This window comes from Manis javanica, chromosome 5 (genome assembly GCF_040802235.1).
Source record: "Manis javanica isolate MJ-LG chromosome 5, MJ_LKY, whole genome shotgun sequence".
Taxonomy (NCBI): domain Eukaryota; kingdom Metazoa; phylum Chordata; class Mammalia; order Pholidota; family Manidae; genus Manis; species Manis javanica.
This window is the reverse complement of record NC_133160.1, coordinates 11,845,812-11,863,463: the sequence shown is the minus strand read 5'-3', so window position 1 is coordinate 11,863,463 and position 17,652 is coordinate 11,845,812. Positions and strand designations below refer to the sequence as shown.

General features: G+C 50.4%; 1 protein-coding gene and 1 long non-coding RNA gene across 9 annotated transcripts in view; one reads left to right on the top strand and one right to left on the bottom strand.

Moving 5' to 3' along the window:
- The window catches only part of SULF2 (sulfatase 2), a 111,240-nt gene that overhangs the window by 79,794 nt on the left and 13,794 nt on the right, over positions 1–17,652 (bottom strand). For all 8 annotated transcript variants that reach the window (XM_073236479.1, XM_073236480.1, XM_073236481.1 and 5 more), the window contains one exon: positions 3,277–3,550. In XM_073236479.1, the coding sequence (XP_073092580.1) occupies positions 3,277–3,451 (175 nt within the window). In that variant the 5' untranslated portion in view covers positions 3,452–3,550. The remainder of the gene's footprint in view (positions 1–3,276; positions 3,551–17,652) is intronic.
- The window catches only part of LOC140849452 (uncharacterized), a 29,129-nt gene continuing 15,043 nt past the window's right edge, over positions 3,567–17,652 (top strand). Inside the window, exons 1-2 of the long non-coding RNA XR_012131298.1 lie at positions 3,567–6,206; positions 16,958–17,119. This is a non-coding gene — a long non-coding RNA (uncharacterized lncRNA). The remainder of the gene's footprint in view (positions 6,207–16,957; positions 17,120–17,652) is intronic.

Sequence of the window (17,652 nt, the reverse complement as noted above, 5' to 3'; positions counted from 1 at the left end):
TCTCTCTGTCCTGACTCACCAAGCTCATTTCTAACTCAGTGTCTTTGTGTCTCCTGTTCTCTCCACCTGAAATGATACTTCCACGGGCCTTGAGCTCCCAGCACAGTGCGCTGCACGGAATAGATGCCTAGTAAATATCTGAATTGCACGAAAGAAAATGCGCAGGGAGACTTGAATTCCTAGGCACAACTATAAACAAGGCTTGAGGGGGAGCCCCACAAGGTAACACCACGGCACTCTGAGATCCAGGTGCTGCAAATGCGCTCTGCAAAATGCAGAAACAAAACTCCCGCCCCTATGGCCATGGTTTGTAGCCTCCCCATGGTTATCGAATGCAGCTCATGCTAAATGCTGCTGGGGAGATAGGTATCATGTATGTCAGATTGTCAATAAAAGCTCTGGGCTTTGATTGCTTCCTGGCTGCAAATTCTTTTTGCACCAATAAGCTCCTGGAGAAAAATCTATTCCTGTGATCATTAATACAAATACCAGTGACTTGGACATATATAAATCATCTTTCCTTGGCAGTTAAGACTGATTCATGTTTTTAATAATGGATCCAAAAAGAGTGTAGATTTATAGCTGGACCTTCACCACAATCTTACATTTGGTTGCAAAGGCTTACCCAGGAAACCTGTACATTTGTTGCCACCAACAATATTCAGTTGTCCTTTGACAATGGATACAGGCTAAAGGCCCACCCTGACTCGATCAATTAGTGGCACTCCCACCTGCTGCCCATGAGAGCCTCCAAGATCTGGCTCCACCCTCTCTCTCACCAGTCTTAGGTTCTATGCTCCTTCGCAGGCTCCAGCCGAATCTCTCTCCTGGGTCCTGCCTCAGGGCCCTGCACATGCTGTTCCCTCTGCTTGAAAGGCTTTTCCCAGCTCTTCAGAAAACACAGTAGTACTGATAAGGGAAATCTAATCTATAGAAGGAAAATGCACAATGCTTGTGTTGTGTCCAAAACAGAAGCCAGATGTGACTACTGAGTACTTGAAAGGTGGCTAGTCCTGTTCACAATGTGCTCTAAGTGTAAAGTACTTGCCAACTTTCAAAATCAATATAAAAAATGTAAACTATCTCACTAATGATTTTTTTTTTTTGAGAGGGCATCTCTCATATTTATCGATCAAATGGTTGTTAACAACAATAAAATTCAGTATAGGGGGGTCAATGCTCAATGTACAATCATTAATCCATCTCAAGCCTAATTCTCGTCAGTCTCCAATCTTCTGAAGCATAACGAACAAGTTCTTACATGGTGAACGAATTCTTACATAGTGAATAAATTCTTACATGGTGAACAGTACAAGGGCAGTCATCACAGAAACTTTCGGTTTTGATCACACATTATGACCTATAAACAATCAGGTCAAATATGAATATTCGTTTGATTTTTGTACTTGATTTATATGTTGATCCCACATTTCTCCCTTTGTTATTATTATTATTTTTATTTTTAATAAAATGCTGAAGTGGTAGGTAGATGCAAGATAAAGGTAGAAAACATAGTTTAGTGCTGTAAGAGGGCAAATGTAGATGATCAGATGATCAGGTCTGTGCCTATGGACTGAGTATTAATCCAGGCTAGACAAGGGCAGCAAGACATCCACGGATGCAGAAGATTTCTCTCAAAACAGGGGGGGTGAGGTTCTGAGCCTCACCTCTGTTGATCCCCAAATTCTCACCTGATGGCCCCCCTGCGACTGTGCCTGTCTTAGGTTGTTCCTCCCTTGAGGAATCTTACCCGTCTCTGGCTAACCAGTCATCTTCCCGGGCCATACAGGGAAATGTAAAGTTGGTAAGTGAGAGAGAAGCCATATTGTTTGAAAAGGTTAGCTTTTTACTTCTTTGCAGATTTATGCCCTGTGGCTTCTATGCCCAGCACTTGTCTTGAGGCATCTCACTAATGATTTTTATATTGATTATATGTTGAGATAATAATTTAGATATACTGGGTTAAACAAAATACATTAATAAAATTTACCTCACCAGTTTAAGTTTAAAAAAAAAACAAAACGTAGTATTGGAAAATTTAAAATACTGATGTGCATTTGTGGCTCACCTTATATTTCTATAGGGCATTGCTAGGTAGGGTTTAAGGTGGAGAAACTCAAGGGGAGAAGACACAAGATAAAGAGAGAGATCCCCCAACGTGAGCTGTATTTATAAGAGGAGTTTGACCCAGGGTAGCAGAAGGTCCAGTTGAGATGGACTTTGGAGGTCTCCCTCTTGGGGCCTCATTTATGGCGTCTCCTTAGGCAAATGAAGAAACCCAAAGCTTAGGCGGCGGAGCCCATGGTAGTGATAGGAGGGCAGGGGAGCAGTCAGGATGGTTTACACAGCGATCCACGGATGTGGCCAGGGGCGGCTTGTGTGCAGAATAAAGGGAAGGTGCTGAGGCCATGAGCTGGTGAAGCCTTTGGACACAGCACCATGAGCCCTTGTCACGCCTGCCATTGGTGTAAATGAACTGAACCTTGGTGAGGACCCCTGCCCTCATCTGCTCGGCCTGGAGCCCAGGCACTGTGAGGGGAGGAGCTCGGGACAAGAGGCGGCCGGGCTCCTCCTGCTGAGGCCCCATCCCTGGGAATTGAATCAGGTCACCAGCAACAGTGTTCACCCTCCCTCGTCCTAGATGTCACGCGAGAGTGGCCGAGCCCACTTGTTGCTGGTAAGATTTGGTGGAGCCGGTGTGCAGACACACATACCCCAGCTGGCTCCTTCTTTTTGTTCAACATCAGCTCAATATCACCCCCTCTGAGAGCCCCTCCCTGATTGCCAGGCCAGCATGGCTCTGACCATCCCCCCACCCCCCAACCCAGATGGCATCTCCTTCAGTTTCACCAGAGCATCTCTCCCTTCCTGACATGAGCTGACCTGTGAACTTGCAGTCATGCTGATTATCCACCTCCTTGACTCTGCAAGAATAGGGACTGTGACTGTCCTGCGTATTACTAAAGTTCCAGGGCCCAGAGTACTGCCTGGCACGCTGCAGCTATTCATTGGGAATTGTATGAAAATAATACATTGCTGTAAACATCTCTTCTCAAGACTTTGGAGAAATCCTGGAAGAGTCCCGTGTTAGGGAAGGATTGCGGGCCCCTGCTCTTGAGGACCAAGTTGTGAATGCACACACGTGGGGCGACTCCGGCGAGTTGGTTTAGATCCAACAGATGTGAACTTCACAGGTCTACACAACCCCCCTGCTCCAGGAGCCTTGGACCCAGCTCAGCGACCCTGGGTAGATGCCGCCCGCTAAGGGGTGCTTACCGAGCTCCACGTCCTGGTCGTCCGTGAGCACCAGGATGATGTTGGGCCGGATGTTCCTGCGGTCCCTCTGAAACCTGCCTTTCAGGCGGTGGTGCGACAGGAGTGCCGGACTTCCATCCAGCAGAGAGAAAACAGCTGCGGAGAGCAAGCACAGCAGGAGACCAGGGGGTCCCATCGTACGTTTCGCTGGTCCCTGCGTCTTTCAGGATGCAGGAGTCTGGAGTTGTGTTCTATGGATTTGCTTCTTCTCTCTCTTCCCTCTCTACTCACAGATCTAAAGGAGGAGGAGAAGAGGTCAATCTTTATGTAAAGGCTGCCCCACTGCTTGGACTCGCATGACCTCTACGATGGCTTCTGGCGCGGGCAAGGGAAGTTTCTTTGATTAGGGGAGCTATAATGGAGCAAAAACCTAACTCGGCCAAGTGAGAGGAAAAGTATTTGCAACTTGCTGGGTCAATAGGCTGGCAGGAGAGCCTTCCAGGACCGCTTCTGCAGGCAGAGTATCTCCCTGGGGCCCGGCAGTGTGCTGGGGGGCAGTTCCAGTCACAAGTCAGATGTCAGCCTGTCTCTGAACCATCCAATGATTCCACAATCTCTCCCACAGAGAGGAAAGGCAGAAGGCCAACTTGGGGAGAGCTGGTTCTGGTTCTGGGACCCGGTGTGGCTCCCAGGCAGCGCGAGACTCAGGGACGGGCCTGGACGAACGGGCAGACACCTTGGGCTGCACGGCTCCTCAAGGGTTCCAACCCCAGCTCCGTCCCTCACCAGCTCGGTCTCCCCAGCAGTAAGCCAGGCAGGGACCTCAGCATCCCCAGGAATGCAGCAGGGAGACGTGGCTGTTGTAAGAACTCAGTCCAATGGGGGGTGTGTGCAGGCCCCCTACCAACAAACCCCAAAGCTGGGCAAGTTTCTCAGATTAGCTCTAAGTTGCAGAATAAACAAATGACAAAAGAGAAAAATGAGGCTGAGAAGCGGAGGGAGAAGAACTGTCACATTCCACTGGACCTCAGTCACCACCCCCACCCAGTACCCCAGGCCAGGTGGGTCACATGCAGAGGTGGGGGAGGGGAGGCGAAGTGGGAACCTCGGCTCAGGCAGCTCCCAGACCTCTGCTCTCGGCTTTGCGGTCATTTCTCTGCTTCCTAGGGAAATGAGCCTTCAGGTCCTTCCAGATATAGACTTCTGGTCTCATTTATTTAAAAGGAGCGAGAGAAAGAGAGAGAGAAAGCAAGCACGCCTGGTGGGAGGAAACCAAGCTTGCTGGTGGGGCTGAGTCACCATCCCTGGGACCCTGAAGGACTATGGGGAACCCCCACTGAAGTCACAGCTCAGGGGACTCACCAAGGGCCCCAGGTCCCCCAAAGGGGTATGTGCTGGCTGCATCATCTCGCCTGGGGACTCCCCACTCCCCCAAATCCCCACCTTCCATTCTCCCCCGGGCAGCTGGAGGGGATTTTCCCAAAATTCCAGTCTGATCAGATGACTCAGCAGGGCCTGGACCAAGGTGAGTCCAGCGAGGTGCTCAGGGAACAAAATTGAAGGGCTGCTCACTCCAGGTGTACAAGTGAGGGTACAAGCCTCGCCTTAGCCCTGTCCTGTCACTCGCCTGCTCAGACCCTCTCCTGGCTTCTCCCAGATCAGGGTATAAAATTCGAACTCCCTGACAAGGCTTGCCTACAACCCTGTGTGGTCCAGCCCCTGCCCACCTCTCTCCTCCTTCCCTTTACTGCTCCCCTCAACTGCTTCTTTCTGTTGCTTAGACAAGCTTGTTCCTGCCCCAGGGCTTTTGCACTTGCTCTCCCTTAAACCCGGAAGAAGTCTTTCCCCAGATTTTGTACAATGGGCCAATGTTTTGGCACAAAGGTCATCTCCTCAGAGATATTTGTCCTGACTGCCCTAAGGTGGTGCCCCCACCTGAAGCACCTTCTACATTTTATAATCAGTTTTATTTCCCTCATAATCCCTTCTATAACCTGCAGTTATCTTATTATTGCCCAGTTCTTCCCACTAGAGGGTCAGTTCCACGTTGTCAGGAAGTGGGTCTGTGTTATTTGTAGCTCGATTCTAGAACCTTGTGCAGTGCCTGGCACATAGTAGGTGTTGAAGACATATTCAGATAGTTAAAGGAGTGGAGATTTTGCTAAGGTCCTCTGCATTCTACAGAATGAGGGCCTGGAGTTTGGCAGGGGTGTACCATAACCTGGGTCTGGAGGCTCAGGGGCCTCTGACCCCAACGCCCTCCCCCGTCATCCTCTGGTCACCAAGGAGGAGTTTTCTGGGTATGGTGTGGTTGGAAAGAGCCCAGGGAAGGGTCCCCTGTCTCCCCTCCTGATCCATTCTCCACCCTGCTCCTCTGTGGCCCAGGAAGCCAACCTGTGTGGGCATGATCTACCCCAATCTTTGACTTCCTGCTGGTTGTGCCTGTGGAGGCCCAGCCAGGAGGGCTGCAGGGCAGAAGGAGGTATAGAACTGGCACATTTACTCTCTGCTCCCTCCCTGGCATACTGAAGCTCCTGGGGCCTTTTTCTCTACATCTGGCCACAGCTCCAGTTGGTAGCCCCTAATTTTCCCCCAGTTCCAGGGGCTCCCCTCCCTCTTCTTACCCCTTCAAGCCCAGGGGTGCTGCTGGCCTCTCTGGCTTGCTAGGTCCTGGGTGCATCATTCCTTATTTGCTCCCTTGACCACACCCTGCCTCTGAAACTAGTGTCTTCAATCAGAGCAGGCTCCATGCAGTGCCTCCCTCCCCAGACACAAACGTCTCCAACAGGATTTCTGTGCAGAGAGTCACATTACCAGGGAAGCTGACGTGGGAGCAAGTTCACAGGACCAGCCTCCTCCCCAATCCGCTCGCCTGCTGGAACACACATCTATCTCTTGAGAGCCAGATCTGCTGTGGCAACTGTGTACTGGGCACCGCTTTGCCCTGGCAGGTGATCGTTAAGACATGGGTTTTGGAGTTTTTGGGTGACCATGGGCAAGTAACTTAACACCTCTGTGCCTCAGTTTCTTCATCTATACAATGGGTGTGAAGGATTCAACAAATTAATACATTGTGCTGAGACTCAAGCCCGGCATGTGGAATTAACCAGAACGTATTATTCACAGTGTAAACCATGATCAGGTTACATCTGGGTCCTGCAAATTCCCACAGCAACCTTCTCACACAGGTACTGGGATCCCCACTACAGAGTTGAGAACAACTGAGGCTACACTGCCGCCCTCAGACCACTGAGAGAGGAGACAGCAGAGCCAGAATTTGCCCCCTGCCTGCTCTGACTGCTCGGCACAGGCCCCTCACTCTGAGCACACGTTTCCCTGCTTCTCCCATTCCAGTGCCACAGTCCCCATTTCTGCTATCGGCACACCCCTTCCAGTACCATTTGTTTTACACACTTCTTGAAATGGCTTCGTTTTAAAATAAAAACACACACATGAGTTTCTTAAAAGGGAAACACTCTATCCAAGGATAAATAAGAAATCGGCACCCCTTCCTGTAGAGCCAACCACCCAGAGAGCAGCACAAGGTCAGCCTAACAGCTTCTAGTTCATGGAAAAGCCTCTAAGCGGAGCCCGCGCTCACCTGCTCTCCCACTTGCATGCTCTTTTTCACAGTAAATTAGCAGGTGTTGCAAGGAGTCAAAGCACATTAGCACCATCTTGAGACCTTCTGCTGGAGGTGATGGGAGGCTGGGAGAGGGCTGGAAAGGAGACACATTCTAGCCATGTCACTGGTCCCTGAGTTACCCCCAAATCATGAGGTGGTCCTCAAATCACATTACTTATCAATCCGCGTCCCCCCTTGGGGGACCCTGGCATGCACTTGAACTGACATGCCAACCAGTCCACTAAATGCACATTACTGTTCCTTCGCACAGACATCAAGTGATAACACATTGAATTTTCAAGGGATGCCCTACGAACAGCAACTCACGCACAGCAGCAACAGTAGCAAGTCCTTCTTGAGAGCTCCAGCCCCAGCTCCAAGCATTGACACACATCAACTTGTTTAATCTGCATAGCCACCTGCATATGCCCATTTTATGGATGAGGAAGCAGAGGCACGGAGAGTTAAAAGCACCTTCCCTTGATCATATGGGTAAATAAGTGGCAGAGACAGAGGTCAAACCCAGCCCGGCTCATGACAGCCTGCTCAACCAGAAGCAGAAACTGCTGGGCAAGTTCCTAAGAGTTTCCCAGCCTCAGCTTCCGCATTTACCAAAGGGAGCAGCAGGTGGCAAGGTGCCGCCTGAGGACCTTTTTGGCTCTGAGCCTGTGAGGCAGAGGTATGGGGGGGCTAGGAGCTGCAGCCTGTACTGGGGGCCCTGGGCAGACGGTAGCTGGAGCAGGAGGGCATGGTCTGCTGGACTCTCCCGGGCTCCCCACCCGACTCCCAGGCAGCTAGAACCTACCATCCACGATGCTTCTTCTCTGGATGGAAGTCAAAGCTCCTCAACCAGAGACTGGAGAAATACAGGGGCTAATGATTTCATCAGATCAAGTCATCAGTAGGTTGATTTTTGATGAATTCCCCCTGGCTCCAATTTCCCTTTCCCCTGGCCTTGTGCCAGCCTCTCCCCTGATGCCAAAGAAATCAATTAAAAATGGCACAAGGGATTTTGCCTCCATTATTCTCCTTCTTGGAAAAGATTCAAAGTGGCTGAACTGAGAGATTATCTGGTGAATCCATGCAGCACCAGCTGACTGGCGTTCCATCCATCCCGTGGACACGGCCTCTTGTTGCCACCAGCTCATTACAAGGCCCCTCCTTCTCCTCCTCCCATCTGTGTCTTCTCACAGACCTTGGCAAAGGCATTCCAGCCCAGGAAGACATCTGTGCAAACGCCTAATGTCCCAAGTGTTCAGAAACACCGCTCCTACCTCTGGATTCATCTGTCAATCTGCAGAGGAGCAGGTCTCACAGTGACTGGAGACCCCGAACCTTGCACACCACAGCTTTGGGGGAACTCTGAGGACCTCAGCCAGGCCGATCTGGAAAGACTCAGATGGCAGTTTTCCTCTGAGGATCCCCAAATCCAACAACAGTAGCCAAGAGGAGTTTGGGGTCCATCTGGTAGCTGAGGGGGTGGGAAAAAAGATGAGGCCAGAGGCAGAACAAGGCACTGATCAGACATCAACCAGACAAAGAGAAAACTCCCAGGGAGGTGGGCAGAAAGGAAATGGTGAGGCCTGCTGGGCTCAGAGCCCATGCAACAGACTGGGGTACCCCCTTAGGTGATCCAGAGAGCACGACCACTATACCTTCCTTCGCTGACTTTACAGATATTTCTGCAGGGCCTGTTGTGTGTGAGGCCCAGTGTTCCGTTAGGTGGTAGGATAATCCTGCCTGGATTGTAACGGCTTCCTAACTGCTTTCTGATTTCTACCCACAAACCCCTTCCAGCCAGGAGCCAGGAAAAAGTAAGAGGCTGTCTTCCTTTAATGAAAGGCCTTCAAGGGCTCCCATCTTATGCTGAATAAAACCCCCAAGCCCTGCAAAAGGGCCTTAAGATCCTATGGTTTGCCTACCCCTCTGACCCCATCACCTTCCCCACCCACCTTAGACCCACTCAGCTCCAGCCCTGTGGCCTCTGTGCTGTCCCTCACACATGCCAGGCATATCCCGACCTTTGCACTTGCTGTGGCCTCTGGAGCCTTCATCCAGAGAGCTCCAGGGCCCCTTCCCCACCTCCTTGGGGCCTTTGCTCAAATTTCGCCTTTGCAGATGACAATCAGAATCTCTTCCCTCCCTAGTAGCATGTCCACTTCTGACTAGAGGTTTTCTTTCTTTGTCGGTCTCACCCAGTAGGATGTCAGCAACCTGAGGGCAACTTTGTTCACATCTGTATCCCAACACCTAAGACTGTGTGCTTGGGACATAGCAGGCATTCCAGATATTTACTGACTTAACAAAGACCTCTCTCTCTCTCTCTCTCCTGGAGACAGTACTCGTGTTGGGATGGGGGTACTGCCACTCCATTATTTTGATTGAATGCTGTTTGAATGTAAGGTGGAACATGTGACCCACGCGGACCCAGTGAGCACATTCCATCTCCCTGACTCTAGTGATTGGCCCAGAGACAGACATGTGACCCAGGCTTGGCCAATGAGAGGGAGAGAGGAATTTGTAGGGTGGGGCGCTCAGTGCTGTGACGGTATGAGCCGAACCCTGCCACCAACTGGAGCCAGAGAGATTCTGGTGACAGCAGGCTGAACGAAGTTGCACCTTGTAGACAGTTACAGGTGCAAACAAGTGCTTTCTGTGGCTTAAGCTAATCTGAATTGGGGCTGCCATTTTCAACAGGAAGCACCCAGACTACCACAATAAACACCCTAAAAGAAGTGATAAGGAATAACTAAAATTTATAGTGTGCTTATCACAGGCCCTGGCCAATTCTAAACACTTGTCCTGTGTTAAAGCATTTCATCATTATCTCATCATTCTGAGTTATGACGATCTGTTTGCGGATGACAAAGCTGAGGCATTAAGAGTTTCAAGGACTTGCCCAGGTCACGCTGCTTGGGTGCTGAATATTGTCTCCTGACCTACCCCTCTCCATCTTCTCTTTGTACTTTCCTGTGTCCCGGAGGTTCACTTGGACAGACCGCATCAATGAGGTCTCTGCTCTCTGGCCCCTGGTAAGGTTTGGCCAAGTGGGCCACCACCAGGGGGCACAGAAGGCAGGAGGAGAAAGAGGCCTGAGAACTTTCCAGACACCCTTCATGTCCAGTTACTGGGAACTGACCGCATTCCTCTACTGCTTTATTAATGGCGACAGCTCCTGTGGGTAGTTCTAGCAAATGCTTCTAGAGATCTGTATTATTCATTTTCTTACACTTTTCTCATACCTTTGTTAGAGGGCACCATCTGTTTCCTGCAGGGCCCTGGACTAATGAAGCAAGCAGACCACATGGCTGAGATTTGCACTCAGACATTCTGACCCCAGAGCCCTCTCCTGACTCGTAGGTTCACTCGGAAACTGTCAAATGATAGAAGAGGCTCTGGTTAAGGGCACTGTACAACCAGGAAGGAGGAGGAAGTTGCTGGCCTGGGGGCAGTCAGGAAGGGCTGCCTGGAGAAGTCCTTACAGAACAAAGTTTGTAAGAAACCACAAGATTTGGGTAGACCACGAAGAAGAGGGTAGAGGACAGGTGCGTCAGGCAGGGGAAACAGCTTGATCAAACAGCACAGTGGGAGAGGTAGAAACGTGTGGTCCCAAACCTCATAGGCCCAGAATTTGTCTAGACAGGATGACACAAGCACATCTGTTTAAACTTACACTCCCCTGGTGGCTCTCCTTTTTCTTGGCTGCAGGCTTTTTCCAGCCTTCTTTCCCCGTCTCCAGGGCTGTCAAAGACAAGACAGGAGCTCCCGTCACGTATGGGCCACAAACTGTCTACCCTGCCCAGATACAGGCATCTGGTGACTCTCCGTGCCTGTTCTTGGAATTCCAGCTGGAGGCAGAGATCCAAGCTAGCTCTCAAGAGCAGACTGGGACAACAGAAGGGTCCTTCAGAGGGAGGAGGGAAAGGTCAGGTTTCAGGACAAGGGCTCAGGATCTGGAAAGGAAATGAGGCCATAAGAGAGGGCTTAAGAACCCAGTTGCCTGCTTAACTATTCAAGCAACAAGAAATTCTTGAAGGTTCTGTGTGCCAGGCACAGTTCTTGGCACTGTAGAGAAAGCAGTGGGAAAAAAAGCCCTTGTCTTCAGGGAGCTGACATTATGAGACAACATATCAAAAGTTGGGAGTTAAAGAACTCCAGTTCAAGGTGAAAAGGGTCAGGAAACAGGATTGGAAGTAATGGCAAACCACAGGCGAACTCTCAAAATGGGGCCATGGATTGATTACAGTTAGAGCTCAAAGAAAGTTTAGAAACAATATATTCGAATCTTGGGAAACTGAGCATCATCATGTTTTGAATGTCGAGTGAGTCGGTCTTTGAGAGGACATATAATTCACACGCTCAAATATCTGAGCACCTATGTGCCCCGTACTATTTCATGATCAGTGGGGAAAAAAAAAAGCAGACAGACATAAATCTTCACTTTGGTGGAGCTGACACAAAGAGTGGAGAAAGGCAAGCAGACAGACGGATAAGGGCTGGGGGAAATGTAGTAGCCAACAGGCTAGAGAAGGGGTGCACATGGGATCTGGGGCCAGACTGCCTGCGTCTGAATCTTGGCTCCACTACTTACAAGCTGTTGGGCAAGTAACTTGACCTCTTGCGGCCTCAGTGTCTTTACCTGTAAAGTGGAGGCAATAGCACTTAAGGAGCTATGAGGATGAAATGGCTTAATGCCCATGGAGCCCTTTAAGCAGAGCTGTATGTATACAGTAAGTGCCCAAGAAACGTTGGCTAGTGTTATTTGCCGGGTTTGAGCCACCCAACCTTCTGTACCAGTGCCCGGTTCTCATTTGGGGATCCTCTTCTTCCTGCTCTTTGGCCCATAAGGTTCAAATTAGGCCCCAGCTTCAGAGCTAAGGCTAGGCCACAGGATCCAGACCTGAGCCAATCAGAGCCTTCCGATACTGCCGCAGTGATTGGCCAATCAGAGTACTCCAGGCGCTTTGGCCTGGTTGGGAAGAAGTGCCGACTCTTCCCAGGCGGCCAAGTCATTCCATGTCCTTCCACCATGAGGATAAGAGAAGATGCTGACGCTTTCTTGTCTCCCATGCAGTTGGAGTGAAAAAAGCAGAGCTGAGAAATAGAACCTTCTTGGGTTTTGACATTTGAGACCTAGATCCAGCTAAGCCTGAGAAGGAAGATTTATCTTGGGGTTCTTTGTTTTAGGCACCAAGAGAGTCTTCCATGCCCTTCTACTACTTTGAGATATTTTCTTTTTCCTGTTTGGTCAGTTTTCTCATACTTAGACTCTTCAGGAACATGAATCAAATTCTCTTTTTTCCTGAGGTCACTATGAGTTGCTCTCTCTGCCACCTGCAATCAAATGAGCCCAAATGACAGAGCAATCTGAAGGCAGTGTTGACTCAGGTGGCTTCCCAGCCACCTCCTGCCTCCATGTATAAAGACCTGACGGCACCGCTTGCTGGCCCACGGCCTGGGTCTGTGCCCAACTCCCTGCTTTATCGCAGGCAAACTTTCCTCATCCTTATTTGTCCACTGATAAGAAAAAGGTGGTTCAGAAAAGCAGAAGGAACGTGGGTGTGGGAGTCATGAATTCTGGTCCTGATTTGGCCTCTGTTTCCTAGTCTGCCAGGAAAAACAGACTGTTCCCAGGGCACAGCCTTGAAGTTTGGGATGGGCAGGTCTGGCCAGTGGGGAGAGCGCCTTTTCCGGGCCTCCCTCTCTGCAGCCGACCTCCCTCTGCTACTCCCTTCCTCAGTCTGAGGTTTGCCTCTTCAGGGCGCTCATCACACCTGTGATTCCTTTTTGCACTCTTCTGTTCAGGATTTTGCGGGGGGTCGCTTTTCCCACTGGAGGCTCACGTGGGTAGGGCTGTCTCTTTCTAATGCCATAGCCTCAGCCACTGGCACAGCCTGGGTGTTAATCTTTCCGGTTAGTCAACAAATATTTACTGAGCACCTAATATGCACCTGGCCTTATTCTAAGTGCTGGGGATCCAGAAATTAACAATCTTTCATGGATCAGACTCCAAAATAAATTATAGGCACATGAGGTAGTGTGGCTAAAATGAAAGTTCCCATGGCCAGGATTCTCACCTGGTCCTGGTTGGCTAGCTCACTACACACGTGTGGGCTATATGTTGCTATTGACTCAAGAGCTCCACCCAGTGCTCTGGGCCACACGGTGGCATAGCTGCAAGGCTGCAGGAGAGCAGAGGCTGGAGTGGTGACAGCACTGACGGCAGAGGCCCAGAGGACGGCTGTGCGGGCAGAGAAGCCCAGAGACAGAGACCAGCTTGCTGCATGCAGGCTTGCTCTAAGTGGATGGGATTGTAGTGATCTGTCACAGTGGGAATAAAGTTGGGTATAACCCTTTCACCCCAAAAACATTTTACCATAATTTCTTTGGTCACACTGAATCCACAGTGAACTTGCCCAGGGCTAAAACCCATTAGCAAGACAGGTGGTAAGTTCTAAGATGAAGCCAGATTGGGAGTTTGGAAGTGATGGTGGGGGGGAAGGCTGCATCTTTAAATAGGAGGGGTCAGCAAAGGCCCCTCTGAGAGATGACACTCAGGCAGAGTCCTCAAGGAGGTGGAGGAAGGCCTTGTGGATATTTAGAGGAACAGTGTTCCAGGTGTAGGGAAAAGGCATGTGTAAATGTCCTGAGGTAGGAATGTGCTGGGGGTGTTTGAGGAACATAAACTGGGCAAATATGGCTGGAGTGGAGATGAGGGAGAGGAAGACTCATGTTTGAAGTGAGAAGGGAACCTGGAGAGTTCTCACCCAGGAATGCAGAGATCAGATATAGGTTTTAACAGCATCTTTTCTGGCTGCGTGTGGATGACAGACTGTAGGCCAGGAGGGGAATGCAGGGAAGCCAGTGAGACAACTGCCATGGACAGCACTTGGCCCAGGGTGGGGCAGTGAAGAGGTAGGAAGTGACATTCTGGATACTGTTGAATGAATGAATGAATGAACAAATGGATGAAGACTGGCACCTGTCAGGTGCTCCAATTTTTATTTCCACGTAACAATTTACACCCAGACTTTGTAGTGGAAGAAAATCTTTTTATGCGCAGGGGCTCACGAGCAGGAATTCAGACAGGAGAGCAGGAATAGCTGGTCTCTGTTTTACAATGTCTGAGGCCACAACGGAAAGACTCAAGAGCCGGGGACTCCAATCATCTGGTGGCTGCTGCTGGCAGTCGGCCAGGACCTCAGGGGGCCTCTCCCAGCAGCCTGGGTGTCCTTACAGCCTGGTGGCCTCAGGGTGTGGGGTCTGAATTCTTATGTGGCACTCCAAAAGCGAGTGTCCAGGCAGTGGGCAGCACTGCCTCACTTTTTCTGACTGAACCTCATCTTCCCTGCTGTCCCCTAGGGTCACTTCCACCATATTCTATTGGTTACCAGCGATTCATAAGCCTGGCCAGATTCAAGCAGAGGGGACATGTAGCCCCACCTCTTAATGGAGGGGTGTCAAGCTCACACTGGAGATGAGCATGTGGGGTACCTTGTGGCCATCTGGGAAAACATGGTGGGCCCTGAGAAGTCATGGAGGCCTGGGCTTGGCAGGGGGTGAGCATGCGAGGGCCTCTCCCCAGCACACATCACCGCTTTAGGAAGTGGAACTTGATCTGAGTCAGACTCAGCCTGTCTGGCTTGCTGAGCTTTGGAGTTTGTGCCCACGCCCATTTCAAAGATCCCTGAGCTGCAGGAAGCCCTGAGGCGACCTGCAGGCTCCTGACCTCACTCCTCCTTCCCATATGACCCAAAGGGGTTAAATCAGTGGTGTCGGGTCCAGAGGGTTCTGAAGGGCAAAGAGGCAAAGAAAAGTCTGCCCAGAAAATCTGCAGCAGTCACCTCTCCTCTTTGCTCGGAGGACAGAGCTTCCCCAGTTGTATCTGCATTGAAAACATTTCTTTATTACGGCTTAAAAAAGCCTTCCCCCTACTTGTTACACAAAAAGGAAGCCACCAAGTAAACGCAGAAACCTAGAGACGTTTGGGATCTGATTTGGGGGACTGGCCTGACTTCCCCCAGTCCTTCTCTGCTGCTACTGTGAGAAGTGACATCCTCAGGCTCTGCCCTTGGGCCCTATGAGCTGAGCTTGGGGGTGTGGAAGCTGCCCGGGAGGGGAGGCTGCTGTCCGGTCAGGTGGTGGCTTGTCTGTCTGGGAGGTGGGAGGAGGCTTGAATTGGGGGTGCCAGGCCAGGGCTGCAGGGCCAGGTTGCTAACAATGCCTGGCTGGGCAGGAGAGCTGCAGACAGCTCCCAACCTGCCAGAACTCAGTCTGAGACAACGCAGCTTTTCTGCCTGGCCCAGAGTCAACCACTGGAGTTCTACAGACAGCTGGCAAGATGGCAGCTTCCAGGACAGGGGCTCCAAAAGGGGTGACATGACCAACCTTCACTTGGACACTCCTGAATGTCAGGGCCTCGTTAGTACTGCCTGTCACCTGCACTCTTGTTTGTACCTCATTTATCTCTTGGTTCAGTCCCTTTCTTATTTCAGTAAATTTATTTACAAAGGAAGGTTTCACCTTCCATAAGGAACTAGCACCACTGGCGCTAAACCAGAGTTTCTCAGCCTGGGTACTACTGATATCTGGAGCCGGGTCATTCTCTGGGGGCCGGGGGGTAGGCCGGGGGCTGTCCTGGGCACTGTAGGAAGTTTACCAGCATCCCTGGCCTCTACCTGTTGGATGCAAGTAGCAATCTCCCCCCATTGTGACAATGAAAATTGTCTTCAGACATTGCCAAACATCCCCTGGGGTGAAAAACTGCCCTACGTGAGACTCCCTGTCATACATGGAGAGCAACACAAAGAGGCAAATGCAGTGCCCTTGCCGTTAAATTTTGTGGGCCTAGGGCACTCAACTTTTTCTTATAGGGGAGCAGGCCTCCTGAAAAACCACAGAGGAGGGGTTAATGGGTCTCTCTCCCTAATGACTCAGAAAGCTCAAAGAGAGCACAGTGAGATTTAATGTCATTTATAGCCTGTGCATGGACCCCTAAAATGAGGGTCACTGGGTCCTGTCCACCAGGAACCATACCTCAATCCAGTCAGTGGGGCTGGCCCAAGGCCTGGGCTCACCAAAAGTTGGGATGTTGCCATCTTTGGAGAGAGACACCTGTCTGCAATGGCCATTGTCCAAAGTGCGGACAAACTCAAATGCCTCTAGTGGCCAGGCAGGGGCCAGGAGAACTAAGTGATGTGGCCTGGATTTAGAGGAGACCAGGAAGCATGGGGACGAGACCACCATGGAGATGCCATTTCCAAAGTGAAAACATTCGATACATTTTCAATATTGAACAGGCCAAAACAAAGCCCCTCTGGAGCTTAGCTGGGGGCCTATTTGCAAGCCTTCAAAGCTGTCTGATCTATTCTGAGCACCTATTATGTGCCAGTGCCATGTGGGATGCTGGGAAACAGCAGTGGACAGGAGGCAGGCCAGGTCTCTATTCTCAAGGAGCTAACATTCTGGTAGAGAAGAAATAATTAATGAAAACGAATTTCAGATTGTCCTAACAGCTTTGAAGGAAAACTGTTAGGGTGACAGGATAGAGAATAAATCAGGGGAGGCCTCTAGGAGGAAGTGATGCTTGCGTTGAGACCAGAAGGTGATAAAAAGCCAGTCATGGACAAAAACGCTTTCTAAGCAAAGGAAAAAGCAAGTGCAAAAGTCCTGTGGTGGGAATGAACTTGATCAGTTTGAAGATATGAATAAACACCAGGGAGCAGGAGAGGCAGCCTGGCCCAGAGGAGGCTGGAAATCACCTTTCCCCAGCCCACACCTTCCAGGCAGGCCACACCTGCTGTCATTCCCAGTGTTCAGGGGAAACAGGAATCAGATACAGAAATTCCCACCTCTGTTCTTTGTTCTTTTGTCTTAGTTGTGGACAAAAGCTCCCCTGGCAGCAAGTTACAAAGTTATTTCTGCAAAAGGCCTTTGGCCAAAAGCAATAAAGTTGGACCTGAACAAAGTCATTATTTACACCTAATTGTGGGCTGGTTCTCAGTTGTAGACTGCCTGGGCCAGGACCTTGCCCCCCATTTTTTAACCTAGTTTTCTTTGCACTGTTTACCCCCACAGAACATGAATTTATGTTTCCAGAGATTGTTTCCTTCAACAACACAGAGAGGATAAAGGGCTATTCTGACTGCCCAGTATTAATAATCCGATCATTTCTTCCGTCTCCACCCGATCCACAGCCATGCCCACCATCCTCACCCATCATGCCCCTGCTATTAGCAGGTAAGCATCTCATTAGATGACCTTGGAAAGAGCCTGATGCTTACAATTACTTGGGAAGCTTGTACTCTCAGCAGAGGAGGGAGTCTGAAGCAACTTTTACCAAATAACCCCCTAAATTTAGAGATGAGAGAATTTGAAATGGCAGGTCCATTCCGAACCCTGGCATGCTGTGCAACCTAATTAGCAGCTGGAAACAGATTGTCAAGAGGAGGAGAGTCGTGGGTCAGGGGTGCTCTGTGAGCCTGAATCAGTTTCTCTGCCTGGCAGTATCACCATCTCTGGGGACTCACTGGGTGTCACCAGGTGTACTGTGTTTGTACAGAGGCTGGAAGGGAGAGCTGGCTGCCAGTGTCTGAGGTAGGGTGGTGTCTAGGGAAGCGATGGCACATTCCCTGTGCCGGCTGTTCCTTCACTACCATGCATGCTCTCTCTTCCAGGAGCCAGCTCAAATCACCCCCAGCTTCAGAGTGGGGATGATGAAGCATGGCAGGGATTCTGGGAGATGGCTTTGCCCCATAAAGGGAAGAGGGCTC